The sequence below is a fragment of the Danio aesculapii genome, chromosome 20 (assembly GCF_903798145.1).
Source record: "Danio aesculapii chromosome 20, fDanAes4.1, whole genome shotgun sequence".
Classification (NCBI taxonomy): domain Eukaryota; kingdom Metazoa; phylum Chordata; class Actinopteri; order Cypriniformes; family Danionidae; genus Danio; species Danio aesculapii.
This window is the reverse complement of record NC_079454.1, coordinates 51,937,597-51,959,049: the sequence shown is the minus strand read 5'-3', so window position 1 is coordinate 51,959,049 and position 21,453 is coordinate 51,937,597. Positions and strand designations below refer to the sequence as shown.

Here is a 21,453-nt window from a genome sequence, read left to right as displayed (position 1 = left end):
CACATTTCATGATGCGGGTGTCTGGTCCTTTAAGGTAATCAAAAATCGCTGTTTAAATGGTAGACTCTTGATCAGGGTATTTTCTTAATCATATTAAAATCAGAGTATTGGTGTCCATGTAAACAGACTCTGTGAAAGTGGCAGATGATGTCAAAGACTTATTCCATGAGCTCTCAAATGCTTCATTAAGCTTGATGTGTTTCCCCCTTTAAACACAACTTTTGTAAAGCATCTGCTTCATGTTGCTGTGTCAGAATCCTTGCTTGTAAATTATAGCCATACTTTAGATCTCTTAGTTTAGGCAAATTTGTTGAACGCGATCATGCGTGTTGGAGTCATTCACCGGATGCACCGTACTGCATGCTTTGCCTTCCATATTTAAGCAACAAGAACAAGCATCTAACATCGACGACAGAGTCTGTATTCCTCAAAGTTGTTTAGAATTAAATGTTTAATTTAATTTACTACTATTAATACTTACGTGTGCCTTTGATGCACCCCTTGATGCTTCTTACGTCCTTGTCGCAGCACCATTGGCACCCAAATTAGGCATTGAAATTTATATACTGATTCTGTCCGGTGCATACGAGTTACATAGGTATTGCACCGGGTTTCAGTACCTAACCCTAATTAACACACTGTAAAAGAGATAGTCAATAGATATACAGATGGACACTGAAAATATTAGGGGAAAATGAAGAGGGAAAAAAAAACAATCACCAAAAGACAAGTCATAGCACTTCCACAGTTTTATTTTGTGTAGATATAGTGATTAAAAAATATCAAGTAGCTGTAATATCAGTTATTAAAGTTATAATATATAAGGTATATCAGCCTAAATCATTCCTTTAATGCATTAATAAAACCGATTTCAGCTTAATGCCTGAATCCACTGTGTGTTTTATTTGTCCCTTTCGTCTTCACCTCCTGTTTTACTCATGTTTATTTGCTGCTGCTCAGCTGCATAACACCCACGGTCATGAAACAGTTCAGCACACTTCCAACTAAAATGAAATTCATTTATATTAAATGTATTTTCGGGGAATAGCAGTTGTAATGAACACTAAAAGCTGTGGGTGTCGTGCTGGTGTTCAGCGCATTTCATAATCACTCAGTCAGATCCGCTGAGGGCCGTGTGTCGTCTACAGTGGGGTAAGCAGTCTCTACACCTTCATTTGTTGACTTTTCTATCCAAACCACAAAGAAAAAGAAAGCTAACAAATACAGTATGCATTGCTCCTGTCGCAACCTTTGCAGAAATGTCTGGAAGTTGTTTTGTGAGAATTGTTGCAAGCAAAGAGAACAGATTGTTTTTTTTTTTATTTTTTCCTTGTGAATCCTTTGACTTGCTTTTCCTCCCAGGCCTAACAAATAAAGGCTTGTAGGGCCACGGCAGCGCTGTGAGTCACTAGTCAACACCTGTAAGTGAACAAACAACTAGTTTCACAAGGATTGAAGCCTCTTTCTGTTGATCATGTGATGAGACGGAAACATTACAGCGGCCTCAACTGTTTCCGATCTTATTTATTTGTTTGCAATGTCGAATTTAGGTATTAAAAGTGGTTTCCAGGTTTCCTTTATTAGCAATTGCTCGATTTACGCTCCATTCCAAAATTGTAAATTCAAGTTTTATTTGTCACATACAAAGTACTGTATGCAGTGAAATGCTTGTACAACTCCCCACACCCTTCAGAAAACATGGATAATATCAATAAGAATCTAAATTATGGTGTATAAGTTAAAAAAAGACAATTTTAGATATAGAACTCCACTACCTAACAAAAGTCTTGTCGTCTATCTAAGTTTTATGAGCAACATATAATAACTTGACTTCTAGTTGATCATTGGTATCAGAAGTGGCTCATATGAAAGGCAAAGGCCTCTAGATTACCCTTATTATACCACAATAAAATATGATCATGTCTTGATTTTTAATGATTTCATTAGGACAGTAAGGTCTGACTTTGCTGAGACAAAAGTCTTGTCACTGAACCTTCAATAATGTCCAGTATAGAATATGTGGTCATGCTGCAGTGGAAACAGAATGAATATTGTGTCTGACTTTATCATGAGCTTGGAGGACTGCATCCATACATCTCTGCAATGACTCAAATCACTTATTAATAAAGTCACCTGGAATGACAAAGAAGGCGTTCTTGCAGGACTCCCAGAGTTCATCAAGATTCTTTGGGTTCATCTTCAACGCCTCCTCCATCTTACTCCAGACATGCTCAATAATGTTCATGTCTGGTGACTGGGCTGGCCAATCCTGCCGCACCTTGACCTCCATTGCTTTCAGGAGCTTTGATGTGGAGGCTGAAGTATGAGGAGCGCTATCCTGCTGAAGAATTTGCTCTCTCCTGTGGTTTGTAATGTAATGGGCAGCACAAATGTCTTGATACCTCAGGCTGTTGATGTTGCCATGCACTCTGCAGATCTCTCGCATGCCCCCCTGAATATACTAATTATAACCCCAAACCATGATTTTTCCTTCACCAAACTTGACTGATTTCTGTGAGAATCTTGGCTCCATGTGGGTTCCAGTAGATCTTCTGCAGTATTTGTAATGATTGGGATGCAGATCAACAGATGATTCAGCTGAGAAATCCACCTTCTGCCACTTTTCCAAATGATCAACTAGAAGTCGAGTTATTATTTATTCCTCTTACAACTGAGATCCACGACCAGATTTTGTTGAGTACTGTAGAATTACAGCAATGGTAAATAAGAACAAATATAAAATATTTTAAACTTTAGATATGAAATAAGAATAAAATATATAATAGAAATATAATAAAATCATTCTGCCAAAATGCTATCATTCACATTGAAAATCCAGTCCATGTTGAAAACACTCTTTAAATAATGTTTTAAGAAAAAAAAAATAATAATTGGAATTAAAAAAGTTTAATTTCTGTCTCACAAGCTCTACTAAAGGAAGCTTACAATTGAAATTAAGCTCTGTTTCTGTCACTATTTAAAAATGAGTACTGGGAAAAGATGAATCTCTATTAAGCACATTCGAAATAAAAGTTTTTAATTGCGATTAATCGCGATTAATTTTTCCCCAGCACTAGAAAAAATATTTGAATATTTGCTAGAGATTCGTCAGGTTTTGTTCATGTATCTTTAGTCATTAAATAATCATATATTGTTCATTCTTCAGATTAGAGCTGTGCAATATGAACATATATATTGTATGGACAAAATAAAAAGGCTATCCTTTAATTTTCATAACTTATTTGAGCACAATATTACAAGACGTTACGGGGATGCAGAAACATGATTAACAGAATCATGAGTTTTGAGCTTGTAAGTATATTTTATTTAGCTTTATTATATAAATTAAATGTTTTATTATATGTTTATTTTATTTTTTATGTTAAATCTGTAATTGTTTTTTATATTTTATTAATATTTTAGTTTAAATCAAACATTTGTCCTGAAGTTCTAGATAAAGTGAGAAATATGATCAAATACGAATGAGTACATTTCTTGGTATGTACTTTATAAATAAATAATCCTTTACATGTGGTCAAAATATAAACTATTGACTGTATTTGCAGAAATGTTACAATATTTAGATATATATTGGATATATATCAGGATATGAGATTACTTGTATCGTGATTAGTGGTGGGAAATATGTTTTTAAAAGTTTGTTTTGGCAATTTAAGTGTGTGTACTGTGTATATTTATTATGTATATATTAGGGCTGCACAACACTGAAAAAACTGATATTGCGATATTTTATATTTCTGCGATTTATATATTGCGATATGAATATATTTTTGCAATATGACTTAAGTGACTGTTTGGGAAGAATTCACCATTTTATATTGATTGAGGTGATTTTGTAGAGCAGTGCATCTGCATAAAATATCCAAATATACAGTTGAAGTCAGAATTATTAGCCCCCCTTTGAATTTCTTTTTCTTTTTAAATATTTCCCAAATGATGTTTAACAGTTTCAGGAAATTTTCACAGTATGTCTGATAATATTTTTTTCTTCTGGAGAAAGTCTTATTTGTTTTATTTCAGCTAGAATAAAAGCAGTTTTTAATTTTTTTAATTACATTTTAAGGTCAACATTATTAGCCACTTAAAGCTATATATTTTTTCGATAGTCTACAGAACAAACATTTGTTATACAATAACTTGCCTAATTACCCTAACCTGCCTAGTTAACCTAATTAACCTAGCTAATCCTTTAAATGTCACTTTAAGCTGCATAGAAGTGTCTTGAAGAATATCTAGTCTAATATTATTTACTGTCATCATGACAAAGATAAAATAAATCAGTTATTAGAAATCAGTTATTAAAACTATTATGATTAGAAATGTGTTTAGAAACAGAAATTGAGGAAAAAATAAACAGGGGGGTAATAATTCTGACTTCAACTGTATATATATAAAAAAATGTAAGCACAGATAACAACAAAATTAACAGGACTTAATGGTTTTTGGTGAAATATTACAATATTGAGGTAAAGAAATTCAATTATCAAATCTAAAATAACACGGTATAGTCTTTATTTGATAAATAATTTAGCTCATATAATCTTTGGTAAAGCTGCCAACTTCATAATTTCTTGTTCCCAAATGGTTTAAATTTGCTTTAAATCAGCTTTAAATCTTACAGTCACGGGCCTTAAACACATCTGAATAAAAAAAAGAATCGCACTTAAAGATTATGGTTGAAATTCAAAATGATTCAACAAATCATGTGTTCTGAACTGTGATTTTTGGTTAATTATAATCATACCTCAACATCGCATGTCCTGCGGTGTGACTATTGCAGATGCGTACATTGTGTTATCAATGCTGAAACCAAATATTGTGCAGCCCTAGTATTAATAGATACACACACACATGCATGCATTTATTTAAGAAAATGTTTATTTATTTTTTAGATATAAAATGTATATGTGATACAAATTAAATATCAATTTAAAGATCTAGGCAACATTTTTTTTTTGTTTTCATGCATGTGTGTGTATATCACATATGCATCATAAATAAATATATTTGAATATAAAAAAACCCTCCTATATTATGTCAAAACACTTTTGTAATTAATCATGATTAACAATTGCACTAATCGTCATATGAGTTTGTCATATCGACCATCTCTATATGCAATAAATAATTTGATATTAAATTAGCAAATGCAATATGTAAAAAAATAAAGTCCTTTACATTTGGTCAAAATATTAACTATTAATTGACTGAATTACTGAACTATTAATTGAATTAATATTAGCTAAATTTCTGAAGTGTTACTATATTGTGGTTATATATTGTTATCACGATATGAGCTCACTTGTATCGCGATTAGTGCTGGGCAAAAATTAATCGTGCTTAATCGCATCCAAAATAAAAGTTTGTTTTGACATAATTTAAATGTTTACTGTGGATATTTATTATGTAAATATTTATTGCATTTATAAAATTTGTATATGATACGAATTATAAATAAATGTAAATATCTATGCAGCACAATTGTTTCGTGTAGGATCACATATACATAATAACATGTATATAATACACACACATATTATGTCAAAGCACACTTTTATTTGAGATGTTTTAATCTTTGCCCAGCACTAATCGTGATATGAGTTTGTCATATCGCCCATCCCTATTTACAATATATAATGTAATATTAAATTAGCGTTCTCATCAAGTGTTCTCATGCTTTTGCTGCCTCTATACGGGTGACTTTTTTTTTTAAATGGCTGAGACTGTAAACCACTTCCTCATAAGAGTGATATTGTGTGTTGTGCTGGTCTCGAATGTGAGCAACAGCTAATCTGGAAACTTCCTCCTCATTTTCCCCCCACAGAAACTGGAAGAGGAGAAGGGGAAGCGAGAGAAGGAGCGGCAGGAGTTGGAGCGGGAGCGAAAGGAAAGAGACAAGGAGCGGGAACGAGAGCGAGAACGGAGAGACCGTGAGCGGGATAAAGACCGAGAGCGCGAACGGGAGAGAGACCGAGAGCGCGAGAGGGAGAGAGAGAGAGATCGAGAACGCGAGCGCACGAAGGACAGAGACAGGGATAGAGAGTGGGAGAGAGACCGAAGCCGAGACCGCAGCGAGGACCGCAGTCGATCCAGGTATGAAACGCACGGCCTCATGAGGGGTCTTGTTGGGATGAATGCATTCATTGTCATTTCTTCATCAGTAGTCCGTGGATTTTTGTAGCCCATCATTAAGTCTATTTATTTACTTATGTAAATGTGTGTCATAGGGGTGTCACAGTACCAAAGTTTCAGTTTTTTGTTTACCATTAGCAGTGAAAATACATGGATGTCTGTACTAATTTCAATACCAAAGCTAAAAAACATTAATTAATAGGACTGCATGACTCTGGCTAAAAAGAGACTGATTTTTTTTGCTTAAAATAAAGATCAAGATCAAGGTTAATATGATCAAGCTATTATTATTATTGTTATTTTCAAACATATGGTAAAAACAATAATATTTTAGGCCTATGTGTAGGTCTACTCTTGGTTAACATGTTAAATTTTGTATAGACTTTAAATTTGTCCTGATTGTTTATTCACAGTAAAGTGATGACATCAGAATATAACCATTCATAATTCTGAAGTTGAGTTTCTGTGTTTCAGACATGTGCTTGTCATTTGTCATTGACAACATTAGACCATTTTTTTCCACTGGTAAAATGAAACATCTGTCATTATCAGATTCCCTCTTGCATTATGTTCAACGTTATAGGCTAGAGTAGTTATACTGACACTGGCTAACATTTAACAGGAAAACACATCAAATGCCTGCCGTAATCATAACTCTAAAATGTGATATAATTATTTAAATGATGTGCACACTTTCGGTTTCACTTTCACTGTCGAGTGCGGTTCATGTCGTGGCTGCTGTCAGGGTAAAAGTAATAACATTTAAACGGTGTGGTACTTTCACAAGTGTTGGGTTCAAGCAACAAGACAAACAACAAACTGCCAACAAAAGTGATTTAATATACAAAGAAAGTGAAACCAGAATGCCCAAATATATTTACAAAAACAAGAAATATTTACAATAATAAAGTAGCAAATGAAACAAAACATCAAACAAAATTAGGTCAACTCAAGAGTAAGGGGACGCTAGTGAAGCCAAAATCAAAGAAATAAATATAACAAAACAATTCTAACTCATAAACAAACCCCTTACCTACCTAGAAGCATGAAAAGAAAAAGAAAAGAAAAATCTTCAGCGCCATAAACTTACCTATTCTACACTAAGTAGTGTTCACTTCTTACCTGGTGTTTTAAACAATGAATTGACTACGACGTGTTTGCAGAATGGAAGTCGTACGACATCTTCCTATCCACCTTACTCTTGAGTTGACCTAATTTTGTTTGATGTTTTGTTTCATTTGCTACTTTATTATTGTAAATATTTCTTATTTTTGTAAATATATTTGGGCATTCTGGTTTCACTTTCTTTGTATATTAAATCACTTTTGTTGTCAGTTTGTTGTTTGTCTTGGCTTGACTTGGCTTGACTTGTGAAAGTACCACACCGTTTAAATGTTATTACTTTTACCCTAGACTAACATCAAAGAGGTTGTATCAAAGCAGTTAATTATTCTTAACTTTTCCCCCACATTTAGTTCTTCCTATGTAGCAGATAAAAAACTATACAAATCTCAAAGTCATTTAATTTTCAACCTATTTGTTTTTTTTTTTCAGGGAACAGAGTCGCGATCGAGAAAGAGACAAAGACAAGAAGCGCGATCGCGAGGAGGATGAAGAAGAGGCCTACGAGCGGCGCAAACTGGAGAGGAAGCTGCGAGAGAAAGAGGCGGCGTATCAGGAGGTGAAGGACGTCTCTCTGATCACATCTATGAGGGATTCAGTTATTGATGGATTATTAACGTTATTACTGTCTCTCAACAGCGCCTGAAGAACTGGGAGCTCAGAGAGAGGAAGAAAGCTAGAGATTACAGCAAGGAGATCGAGAGAGAGGAAGAACGCCGACGTGAAATGGTAAGCAAGCTTTGTGTGTGCGTGCGTGCGTGCGTGCGCGTGTGTGTGTGTGTGTGAAACTACAGCAGTTGTCATGGAAAAATGTTATAAGTGTCCAAGTCAAAAATAAAGTTGAGGTCTTCCAAGGATATTAAGCATTTTATTGATACAGCGAGAAAAGAAGCGCAAGAGACAGTTGATCAAGAGTAGGGCTTCACGCTATCGGAAAAATCGGAGATCGCAATATTTTACTATTCTGCAATAAATATTGAGACACAATCCCAGTTCTACTTTTGTACTCCTTCCCCTTGGCCCTTAAAACAGACTGTGAAGGGGAAGAGCTTCAAAATGTAGCCCTAAGAAATGGGACAGCACTACAGCACCTGCACACGTCATCATATCTCTGGCTTCATATGAGATCAGACGATCGTGACTGCTGTAGTTATTTCAGTTGCTTAATTTTTTAGTATTTATCTTCAGGAAATCACTGAAGGGATATATTATGTTATCATAACCATATAATGTGGCAATAAGATTGTAACTATACTGTGTATTTAAACTGTGGCCATATTCCTCTATATAAACACTAAAAACAACACTAACATTATAGCAGACGCTGTAAAAGCTCATTCTCAGACACTAGACTTTTCTGACGGGGTATTCCAGTGTCATCGAGTGTCAGAATGTTGTGGGACTGCTGTACAGGAGTTATGATTATGGATTATAGATTTTAGATTATAGATTATGGATTATACAAATTTTGCGTTTTTTAATTTAGCTTTTTTTTTAATTTAGTGGTTTTTAATTTAGCGGTTTTTAATTTAGCGGTTTTTAATTTAGCGGTTTTTATTTTGCTTTTTTTTAATTTAGCGTCTTTTAATTTAGCGTCTTTTAATTTACCTTTTTTTAATTTAGCGTCTTTTAATTTACCTTTTTTAATTTAGCGGTTTTTAATTTAGCGGTTTTTAATTTACTTTTTTTTAATTTAGCGGTTTTTAATTTAGCGTTTTTTATTTTTGCTTTTTTTTATTTAGCGTTTTTTAATTTAGCTTTTTTAATTTAGCGTTTTTTATTTTTGCTTTTTTTAATTTAGCGTTTTTTAATTTAGCTTTTTTAATTTAGCGTTTTTTATTTTTGCTTTTTTTAATTTAGCGTTTTTTAATTTAGCTTTTTTAATTTAGCGTTTTTTATTTTTGCTTTTTTTAATTTAGCGTTTTTTTTTTAATTTAGCTTTTTTTTTAATTTAGCGGTTTTTAATTTAGCGTTTTTTTTAATTTAGCGGTTTTTAATTTAGCGTTTTTTTTTAATTTAGCGGTTTTTAATTTAGCGTTTTTTTAATTTAGCGTTTTTAAATTTAGCTTTTTTTAATTTGCGTTTTTTAATTTTGCGTTTTTTAATTTTGCGTTTTTTAATTTAGCATCTTTTAATTTAGCGTTTTTTTTTTTTTATTATTATTATTAAAGCGCGACAGTAAAAAAATGATCACGGTTATGAATATATTAAAACACGTGTTTGTTTGTTTGTTGTAAAAAAAATTGTAATATTGACAAAATACTAATTTGTGGATCTCCTTACCTCCGGGTTCAGCAATGCTGTCGTTGTGGCAGGTGTATTCTGGGAAGTTTTCTTACCCCTTGGTTTTAAGTGTGGTCCTGGAAAATCTTTGTTTGAAGATTCCTCTTAGCCCTACGCCTTCAAGCTAAAGGGAATTGGGACTCCCCTCCACATGAACACGCAAAACGAGGGATAGGGGAAGGGCAAAGAAGTAGAATTTGGATTGGGCCTAAGACTGTTTGATTAGCTCTATTTGATGTTTTTCTGGACAGTCTAACATTATTCAGGTACAGAATCAATAATGATTAATAATCACAATGCACAAATGCCTTTCTTCCTTTGCTTTGTCTCAATTCTAGTCCAAAAATCAAAAAATTCTTTGATCAGGTAAAAAAAAATTTTCACCTTCAGAAAAAAAATGTCAAAAATAAGGGCTCTATTTTATTGATCTAGGCACAAAGTCTAAAGCTCATGGCACAAAAGCATTAAGGGCATGTCCGAATAGACTTTTGCTATTTTAATGATGGAAAAATACGCTCTGTGCTGCGCACATGGTCTAACAGGGTTTTGCTTATTCTCTTAATGAGTTCTGGGTGTGTTTTGAGCATAATGTGCCTTAACCCAATCAGAGTCTCATCTGATGCAGATTGTCATGAATAAACTGAAAAAGCCCCCCGAGGTGAAGGAGGCATTTTAATCCTTTAATTGTTTTCATCTGTAGAGATATTTGTGTATTGCTGTACATCCTGTGTGTATTAAGCAATGTGTAAGCGTTTAATACCACATAGGTGACTAACACTAACACGCTCCACACTAGACTTTAGACCTGCTTTTAGCTGGTCAATGGTGCGGTCTATTTCAGTTCTTCAAAATAGCAACGCACCAATGATGCGCCTTAACACACCTCTATTTTAGACCAGCACACCCATGAGTCCACAAAGTGGTGCAAATGGATTTGCTATTTAAACAACATAATACAAAATGTGAAAAGCGTTAATAAATATGGGAAGTAATTTTTGGGTGAACGATCTCTTTAAAAATGCATTAAACAAACATTCATTATGATTAAACTCTATATTAAACTATAATCCCAACATTGCATATCCTACAATGCGACTGTTGCGGATGCACGCATTGCGATATCGATGCTGAAACGATATATTGTGCAGCCCTAACTGGAATATAGGTTAGTTGTCATATTTTCTGTCCTTGGCCAAAAACCTGCTCTCACATTATTAGTGCTGTAATAGATTGTTGCATGTTTTATGATATGCTTGTCATTGTGTTTCTTATTATTTACCATGTATATGTAGACATTACATGAAGCATTACGTGATGAAAATGTACTTGAAAGTTGTGGAAAGTTGTGTCTTGTAATCTTAGTAGTAATGTGCATGAACCCTGATTATATTTGGGCTGAAGTGTGTATGATTCAAATGGAGAATGTTTCTGAATGTGTTTCTCCTGTCATTCTCTCAGGCTAAAGAAGGGAAACGGCTGAAGGAGTTTCTGGAAGACTATGATGATGATAGAGACGATCCAAAATATTACAGGTGTGTTGTTTTTCAGCCATCTCTCTTTATTGCTTTGGGATTTTCGCTGTAGAGACTGCACTCAGATTTGATGGGTGAATGCGGGAGGTAAGGTCTTCGTGTATGAGCTGTAGGTGTGTGAACTTACACTGGTCTCACAGTTCGGTTCAATTACGATTATCATGTCATCGATTCAGTTCAATTCGCCATTTCGAATACCCTCCTTTATTGTAAGCATTAAACTGACCAGCTGCAGTAAATCGCCCTTGACCTCTGTGAACACTTTGTCGAAGTGTTTCGAAGTGTCAAAGCGTCTCTGTCGCCTCTTACACTCTTCTCATCTCTAATAGCTTTGTTTCTCTTGCAATCAATGTCAATAAACCATCCAGAGACCACACTAGTTTTTTTTCCTCTTCTTTCAAATCTCAATGCAAGGTTTTTCTGTACATTAGTGTATGGAAGTTGCAGCTTTTTAGTCAGTGAAAGACTGGTTGAGACTCGATGTGAACGAATGTGTTGTTCTGTTTTTCCTGCAGGGGCAGTGCACTTCAGAAGCGCCTGCGGGACAGAGAGAAGGAGATCGAGCTGGATGAACGTGACCGGAAACGAGAGAAGGAAGAGCTGGAGGAGATCAGACAGAGGCTGCTGGCAGAGGGACATCCGGATCCTGATGCTGAGCTACGCAGGGTGAGTGTTGTGTTTAACAAGTATACTTATATACAGTTGAAGTCAGATTTAGAAGCACTCCTGAATTATGGCCTGTTTCCACTGAGTGGTACAGTACGGTACAGTACGGGCCTTTATCAGGCTTGCGTTTCCACTGCTGAAAGGGTACCAATGGTGACAAAGTTTCAGTCGACGTCATTCTCGCTGCAGGAAATGTCTACAGTAATACTGTACAGGTCGTTCACATATCATATGAGAAGCTCTTCTCACAAAACAGATGCTTTATACACATAAATACTGTATAAATGGTTATTCCTAACCTTTCTATGAACATGAGTTGATTATAACTGCAGATCAATGATGAAATGGCCTACTGTAACGTCTGTAATTATATAAAATAAATAAATGAACATATGAACACATACAGACCCTTATAGTCTTAGATAAACTACACACAGCAGACATTTCGTCCTTATTTGGGTTTAAAAACAACACGAAATATAGCCCACAGTCAGTGCAAACCTCTAATCTGTGTCTGTAATCTTCAGCAGCACATGTAGCCTCTGTTAGAGAGTAATTCTGTCATTACCAGTTCATAATAGTCCAAAAGGCGATGATAAACATGGCAGTTTTTTCATGATTCAGGTTGCTAAAACAGTTTGTTCCTGTGTTTTGTCGGGCTTCTCCTTTTTTTTCTCGCGTTTGTCCTTTTCTGAAAGGATCAGATGTCTGAGACACTTCACACACACACACACACACACACACACACACGTTATTATAGCTCAAGAAGTTCGTTATATCAAATATAGATGCCATCGCGAGCTCCCTGGAGAAAGCTACAACCTCTCGCGCTTTTAGACGGGCTCGTAAAACAACAACAGGACACGGCAGTTTTTGTTCTTCTTGGCTTTGTGGTGTTCATCAAGACAACAGCAAGATTTGTTTGAGCTCGGGTCATCCATGGCTCATTATATGCATGTAGTATTACAGTGTAATGTCTCGGCTGTGTATTTAAAACATTCCTTTGTTTTCATTCTGGCTAGCTCCACGAGCTCGTGACGTATCTCTGTAACCAATCAGCGTTTAGCTGCGCGTGTAGCTCCACCTTTTGGTACCCTTTTTCGTGTTGGTACCCTTTTGATAGGGTGCCAAAAAAGTGGTTCGGTACGCCTTTTGACAGTGGAAACGGCCATAAATGTGCGCCGAACCGTACCACTCAGTAGAAACAGGCCATTATTGGCCCCCCTTGTATATTATGTTTATTTAACTTCTGTTTAACTTATGTTTAACATGTCTAAACATAATAGTTTTAATTACTCATCCTCTAATAACTGATTTATTTTATCTTTGTCATGATGACAGTAAATAATATTAGACTAGATATTCTTCAAGACACTAGTATTCAGCTTAAAGTGACATTTAAAGGCTTAACTAGGTCAATTAGGGTAAAGTTAGGGTTATTAGGCAAGTCATTGTATAACAGTGGTTTGTTCTGGAGACAATCAAAAACAAATATTGCTTAAGGGGGCTAATAATATTGACCTTAAAATGATTTTAAAAAATGTATTATTTTATTCTAGCCAAAATAAATAAAACAAATAAGACTTTCTCCAGAAGAAAAAATATTATAGGAAATACTGTGAAAAATTCCTTGCTCTGTTAGACATCATTTGGGAAATAATAAGCCAAATTACCACCCAAAACCACCTCAGAGTGGATGAAAACATCCCCAACAGCACACAAGGGTTAACAGAGCTATTTCGTTCTGCTTGTGTTCATCAGATGGAGGAAGAAGCCGAGCGTTTACGGCAGCCACCTGTAAAGCCCGAGCCTGAGGAGGAGCGAGAGCACAAACCCTCCCGAGAAGAGCGAGACCGCGAGCGAGGCCGAGACAGAGACAGACGCAAGGCTCCTGTAGAAACACACACTCACGTTCATGCTCATGTTCACACTCACGCTCATGCTAACATCCCGTCTGACGATGATGTGGAGGAAGGAGAGGAGATCGAGGATGAGGAGGAGCCCAAACCCTGCCTCAAACCCACCATGAGGCCCATCACAGCGGCGCCGTCGGTGTCTTCAGCCAGCGGAAACGCCACGCCGAACACCCCCAGAGAAGAGTCGCCCTGTGGCATCATCATCCCGCATGAGAACTCGCCACAGGAGGTGCTGCTCCCGGAGGAGAACAGGCCCAAGATCGGCCTCAGCCTCAAACTGGGTGAGTCTGACTGCAGTTCAATTCAGCTTTATTTTTATAGCGCTTTTACTACGTAGATTGTGTCAAAGCAGATTTTCCAGTAAATTGAAACTTCTTCAGGCCAGTTTTCAGAGTTGAAGTTCAGTTCAGTGTAATAATAAGTCCAAACACTGAAGAGCAAATCCACCGATGCACAGCTCCACAAGTCCCTAACCAAGCAAGCCAGTGGTGAGGAGAGTTATAAGTCATTTTAGACCCTGTTTGCGTTAATACGTTTTCGTTTTAAAACGTTTTGCTACGGTTACGCCATCCGTCCACACTACGCTGGATTTTTGAGCAGCGAAAACTGAGCTTTTTGGAAACGCCATTTTCAGTTTAATACACTGCTGCTCCGTCTCAGTGTGAAAAGGAGAAACGGAGACATCTGAAAACGTAGGCGGGCTGCTCTGATTGGGGCTTTTCCTCAATATTAAGCACCCTACACACAGTTCAGTCCTGCATCCTCTCCTTGTAAGTTCAGACTTCGCAAGTTTGATATGGAAAACAAACTCCTGAGGACACGTCGGGTAAATCAAAGGGAACAGTGTACTTTATCACCTCATTAACATCACCCTGGATAATCTGTTTCACCAATAAAATAAAAACATGATTTAAAGATCTGCCTATTTTCAGAATCAGTTTTATTGCCAAATGTGCTTCACACACCCAAGGAATTTGTTTTAGCTACAGAAGCTTCCAGTGTACATAAAGTGACAAGTGACAACACAAAATAAATCTGAAAAAAAGACGATAAACATTAAACAGAGATGCAGTTAGTCAAAAAGTCTGGATGTTGAATTGTGTGTACAGGTTTGTTATAAATATACAGGTTATAAGGTGCTGTGTACAAATGCGAATGGAGAAGGTATTGCATTGTATATTGATATAAGGTGCACATATAAAGTATTGCACATATTTATTGCACAGTAGGGGAATATTTAACTGTTCATAAGGTAGACAGCCTGAGGAAAGAAACTTTTCCTGTGTCTGGCTGTTTTTGTGCTCGGTGCTCTGAAGCGCCGACCAGACGGTAACAGTTCGAACAGGTAGTGTGCTGGGTGTGAGGCGTCCAGAGTGATTTTGCGAGCCCTTTTACTCACTCTGAAAGAGTACAGTTTGTAGTGTAGGAAGGGTTGTGCCAGTGATTCGTTCAGCAGTCCGGACTATTCGCTGTAGTCTATTATATTGGATGCAACTATGAACTGCTGGAAGAGTGTAGTTTTAATGGAGTTTGATACCGCATGCCGAATGTAAGAAAAAAAATCTTTGCATTTCTCTGTAGATGCAGAGACTCAGTGGGTGCAGAGAATAGCATCAAACAGCCGTGTGTGTATGGATTATCCTGTCACAAAATGCGGCGAAAATAATACGCTGCAAAACTCCTACCCGACGGTAATAGTTTAAGGTGCTTACATGTTTACACTCTGAGAGCAGCATTTACAGCGGATCTTTCAGCCCATAATATTGTAGTGATATTAACATACTGTAAACTTAGTAACTAAATAAATTTGACTAAGGTATGTCTTTAAACACTGAAAGAGTACTGCCATCTAAATAAACATAAAGAACATTGGTGTGATCAACCTTACCAAATTCGTGGGCACAGGATGATCAACACCAACTGGAGCCGTGTCTTTCTTTAAAAGAAGACAAGCTGCAAATCCGGATTTCACCATTTCCAGATACGAAAAGACCTTGGGGAAAAAATGTTCCTTACTAATATATTTCTGTCGCGTGTTAGCAGACCATTGTAATCCACACGTGAGTCCAGCTGCTCGCTCATAGCAGGGAATTGAAAACAAAGCAATTCTTCTTCTTCTTCCACTTGTTTTAATTACAGTTGGCAACACAACGTGGCGTCTCTCTGCTGTCTGAACACTGTAACAGATATCTTTATAGCTATCATGCATATTAATGAACATTAATCACTCACTCACCAAGTCTTTCTCTTGAATTAATGCTGAAAACTCAAAGATGTCACGATATACGGGCCGCTACAGATATCCAGTCTACACGCTGGAATACACACAAGGATCTCATGGCCGTGACGCAGCTTCACAATTTATTTTCAGCCTGGAAGAACGAATTTGGGAAACGTGGGACAAATATACGACTGTCAACATCTCAAAATGTGTTTTGGTGTTTCGTGACCCTTTAAACAATGATATCCATATTTATTACAGAGAAATTAAAGATCACAATGTCAGTTTTAATATCGTGCAGCTTTACCCTCAACTAATCCCTAACTTGTGATTTCCAGTGGCTTTAGTGATATTTATTATGTGTTATTTGTTTCATCAGGTTCATCAGGCAGTCCTGGGCAGCCCAGTGTAACCAAACGGAAGAAGCTGCCGGTGGAGAGCGTCTTCAACCGATTCGATGACGATGAAGTAGACGAGGCGCCGAGGAAGAGGAAGCTGGTGCCTTTAGATTATGAGGACGAGGAGAAAGCGGTGGACGGAGCAGCCGTGGCCGGAGGTAAAGGTGTGAACACTGAGGAGAAACGCAAGCACATCAAGAGTCTGATCGAGAAAATCCCCACTGCCAAACCAGAGCTCTTCAACTACCCGCTCGACTGGTCTGTCGTCGACACGGTGAGTGAGTGCGTGTGTGTGTGTGTGTGTGTGTGTGTGTGTGTGTGTGTGTGTGTGTGTGTGTGTGTGTGTGTGTGGACAGGTATTTGTGGTTTACAGGGACACAAAGTTGTATAATGACATGAGTATGACTAAAGGTTGATTTATACTTCTGCGTCAAGCGCACGCACATGCTCCTGTACGTGGTCGCATAGCCCTCGCAGACGCGCACCTCTCCTAAAATTTAACTAGACGTCCAATGAGGCATAGCGCAAGCTCTGTGATTGGTCAGCCTGGTAATGCTGATGAGTGTAGGTGGGACGAAGAGCCACGCGAACCCGTTGGAGCGAGTGTTTACAAGTGACGAGTCCCGTAAAGGAGGTCCAGATGGAAAGATTTGTTTTGTGTTTACAGGGTGTCCGCAGGGTCTTAAAGTATTAAAGTTGATAAATCAATTATGAGAACATTAAAGCCCTTAAAAGCTAATAAAAATTATTAATCACGTTTTTACGAGATCTTAAATTTCCCTTTTGAAGTGTTTGACTCCAAAAAAAGCTTAAATATATTTATTTTCCTCAATTGGTTCGGGCCCGGTGCGCCCCGCCAAGCTCCTCTGTCTGGCTGATGTCAAGTAATTTGCGACAAACATGGGAAGGTGATGTGATGCTATCGACATGTAGCGAAAACATAGAGCAGGGCTATTCAATTAGCGGCCCGCGAGGCAATTTGTTCCGGCCCTCCAAATAATGTGACCAAGACATCAAAAATAAATTTAGTTCAGTCGAAAAACGTCCGCTATAGTCATGAAGTGACGTGCGTCTGTTTAATACAGCTCGAGCTGCAGTCGAAGGCTGTGCAGGGCTGTGCGTGGGTCACCTGACTTTAAGCGAATGAATGGCGTGAGCAGCAGAAAATTTTGATTCTTAAGCTTAAAGGCTTCTCAACGCTGCGTTTCTGTTGCAGTTGCAGGGAACGAAACTACTGCACCTAAACAAAGTTATGCCAACCGTGCGATAGTTTAAAGTTCTGAGCTTATATCACATATCGCGTCTTCTCCACACGCAAGTTCGTTATTTCCAATATTAGAATATATGCCAATATGCGTGAGCAAGCTGAGCGATGCGCTCACGCCTTTCAGATGCACCGATTAGAAAACATCTCGTGCTGTAGCGGTGAGAGTTGAGCTTTCAGTGCAATAAAAACAAAAGATATTTTAGACGAATTATTACAAATTATTAAAATGATTGTGAACGCAGATGATAACAGTTCATTTAAATACACACCTAATATAATGCTTAAATTTACATTAGATAACCATGAAACCATGATTATTCTTCAGACTATATAATCGCACAACCAAAATCTATAATTAATTAAAGCAATTTGAACTTAAACAAAGTTGATCAGCTGATTAAATTTAGTCCTGCGTTACTAAAATTCATCTATTCAAACACAATCCTCAAAAGTAAAGTGCAATAAAATTCAATAGTATAATTATGTAATATAACTTGTGTTTTTGAATATTTGATCCTTCACAGGCTCTTATGGAGAAGCGCATTCGACCGTGGATCAATAAGAAGATCGTAGAGTACATCGGTGAGGAAGAAGCCACTTTAGTTGACTTTGTTTGCTCCAAGGTAAGTCGAGCTTCTTCATTAGAGGTGAATAATCCTGCCATTTTCATGAGTGTGCACACATTTAACACATTCTTAAGCCATTACAAGCCAAATCCAAGATCAATTTCACTGTAATAAACAACCTAAAGCAAAAAAGTGCTATGATTCGCTTCATTAAGTAGCTGCTTGTAAAGTTCACCTAAATTGCAAAGAAATGACAAGTAGCATCTCAAAACAAGCAACAAGATAAAGCCGGTTTGTTCTTCGTCTGCTTTGTTAGTACAGTTTTTCTGTGATTTCACTGCTTTTATGACTCTTTTACGCATGAGATGTAGGATTATCTTTGTTTAGTTTGGCTAATTACTCAATTATGGAGGCTTTTCACACGACTGTTATGACGTGTTTCGCAGTCATCAGCATCTCAAATCCTTGAAAGTTTTTAACATTTAGATTTTGTTTTAAATGGATGAACATTTATATGTATTTATTTATGTGTGTATTATTTCATCCTTGCATCAAATTACAAAAAACGAATTCTCGCTTATGTGAGGTGTTTCTAATGCAGCGTCTATGGGAGCATGACAGTGAAGAAGGAGCAGAGAAAAGTGCAGTGTGACCGGGGTTTAGGAGCTTGATTAGTTACCCCTGGTGTGTCTGATTGGGGTTGGAGCTTAACTTAGCAGGACACTGGCCCTTCAGGACTGAGCTTGGACATCCCTGCTTTGAATCCTGGAGTTGATTTGTGAATCTCAGTAACTCTCATAAAGACTTTCAGACTGATGTTTTCTGTTGTTTTCAGGTCATGGCCCACAGTACACCACAGGGCATCTTAGATGACGTTGCAATGGTAAGGTTGGTTTCATTACACCATTTAGGTCCATTTGAGTATTAGTAGATTGTCTGCTTAATATCTGCTGATACTGCTCCTTCAACAGACATTTAACTGACTATACAAAAATTTACAAGTACATGTCAACTTACACTAACCCCAACCCTAACAGTCTACTGATAATCTAATGAGAATTAGATGTAATGTAACTTAAATTCAGCAAATGGATCTTACAAATATAGTGTGAGCCCCATTTTAAAGCTTCTGATCAGTTAAAAACAACTCAACATGACCTAACACTGTGCTTTTCAATGGGTTTGGTCTTGAGACCCACATTGTCCCATTTCCTCAGTCTGTTTATATACAGTTGAAGACAAAATGATTACTGGGAAATGTCTTTGCTCTGTTTAACATCACTTGAGAAAAGAATTATTAATAATAAATATGAGTAATTATAAATAATACTTAACTATTAATTGTCTTCAACTGTATATCCTATTGAAGTGCCCACAATATCACACGTACTCATGATCACAATATATCGTATCAGTATTTACATTTAAATGGGCTTTTCCCTCAGGTGCTGGATGAAGAGGCCGAGGTCTTCATAGTTAAAATGTGGAGGTTATTGATTTATGAAACTGAAGCTAAGAAGATCGGACTTGGGAAATGAGCCTCGAACGCAGATGAACTTTGATTTTTACTTCCCGTTTGGGCAGGACGGCTCATCTTGGTTTCAAAACAACAACAACAACAACGTGGGAAACTCCAGCATTTCCAAAAGCTTTGGAGTTGGTAAATATCAAGTGGTTTGATTTCTCATTTCCCAGACGCCTCCCGAAAATAAAATGCAGACTCTGATTTTTGCAGCAACTGAGAGGAAGAGGTTCGTTTTCTCAGGGCCTTCCTGTTCAGTCGTTCTCAGAGTCGCGTCACGCTGTCCGTTCTTTTGCGTCTCTTTGTAAAATCGTTACTGTGTTGATTGCCAATCACATCTGGGTTGTGATTTTAGTTTTTGTTTGTTTCGGTCGCCCCCACACCATCCGAACCAAAGAGTTTCCCCCCACACACAGTTGTTTCGCTAAACTAAACCAGTTGATCGGACCCCAACGCTGTTCAGAAGGTCTCGCCTGAAAAACGGATTGACATCAAAACGATTGTCTTTGTTTTTGTACTTATCAGTGGATGTGTTTTGAATAAAAGTGATTCTTTCTTTTTTTTTTAGTAATTTTTTTGTCGTCTAATTCATACATGCGCTTCAGAGCTTCTGTGAAATGTGCATTTATTTATTTTCTTCAACTTTGAGCTGAAACATTAAGAGAGGGTGGGTCATAGCGTAGCTCCTCCCCTTTTTAAATACAGCCAATGGGTTCTGTTTTTATCAAACCTCTGCCAATGAGAGTGGTTGAGCTCAAGTGCATTAAGCATGGGGCGGGGCATGTCAGACACTAGTGAGCATTTGATTGGCCAGAAGATTTGAAGCGCAACTGAAGTGAGGTGGAAATAACATTGATCCATTTAGGCGGAAGTGACAAACTACATGCTTCACATGTTTATATCAGTTTTATGCTTTCTAAATGTGAATTTTGTCACTGTTCTGCACACTAGTTTATAGATATCCTAAAAACTAACATCTGATGTTCTTTATTTTTATTTCAAGGGACCTTTGAGACACTGGTATGTTTCAAACAGACTAGAACGACGTCATTTTGAGAAAAATCCAGCAAATCAAGTTGTTTTTCAAGTTCTGATATATTTACAGCAGGAAAATTATTCATTTAATAGTCAGATTTTTAGCATGAGAACAGTCTTTCATTTTGACAGGTATTTTGTCTGTTCCTGCAAATATAAGACTCTCTCTCTGGTCACTTTAGGGTAATTTCTTGTCATTTGTATTAGGTTATTACCAATTGCTTTGAGCTATATATTATACTTCAACAATGGCATATTACAATGTGTACTTAGCATGGGTTTTTAGAGTCTAAAATAATATTTTGCATTGATCAGTATTATTCTAATTTAATTTTTTCCCCCCCCCCAAAAAATATATATATAATGAATTTGTTTTTACTTTGCATCTTAACTTTCAAAAAATCAGGTAAGTACAGTAATGGCTGTATCATATGCAAATGAGTATTTGTTTTTATAGAAGTGTTAAATTGTAGAGATGTGGACCATTTTCTGTGTTTCTGCTTTTTTTTTTAAGCAGAAATTAAAATATACGATCATATTTTTACTTTAATCTAGCCAAATCTAATCTGAATCTCAGACTAAATAGCGTCGTTTCCATTCGCCTATTTTTTATGTGCATTTTGGATGTGGATTACTTGATGGAAACGCCAAGATGAGCATACATTTTGAAAATGTGCATAAAAACCATATGCACTGAACAAATTTCAGTATGCGCATTAGAAAAAGGTCATGTGATGATAAAGATGTGTGTGAATGGATAAACCAGCATGCT

General features: G+C 36.8%; 1 protein-coding gene across 1 annotated transcript in view; it reads left to right on the top strand.

Annotated features, from left to right (window-relative positions):
• rbm25b (RNA binding motif protein 25b) overlaps positions 1 to 20,211 on the top strand; it is a 44,068-nt gene extending 23,857 nt beyond the window's left edge. Inside the window, exons 9-18 of the mRNA XM_056480813.1 lie at positions 5,846 to 6,114; positions 7,708 to 7,834; positions 7,915 to 8,004; positions 11,017 to 11,090; positions 11,606 to 11,756; positions 13,518 to 13,953; positions 16,273 to 16,565; positions 18,083 to 18,181; positions 18,960 to 19,007; positions 19,570 to 20,211. Coding sequence (XP_056336788.1) covers positions 5,846 to 6,114; positions 7,708 to 7,834; positions 7,915 to 8,004; positions 11,017 to 11,090; positions 11,606 to 11,756; positions 13,518 to 13,953; positions 16,273 to 16,565; positions 18,083 to 18,181; positions 18,960 to 19,007; positions 19,570 to 19,662 — 1,680 coding nt within the window. The 3' untranslated portion in view covers positions 19,663 to 20,211. The remainder of the gene's footprint in view (positions 1 to 5,845; positions 6,115 to 7,707; positions 7,835 to 7,914; positions 8,005 to 11,016; positions 11,091 to 11,605; positions 11,757 to 13,517; positions 13,954 to 16,272; positions 16,566 to 18,082; positions 18,182 to 18,959; positions 19,008 to 19,569) is intronic.
• Positions 20,212 to 21,453: the final 1,242 nt, after the last annotated feature.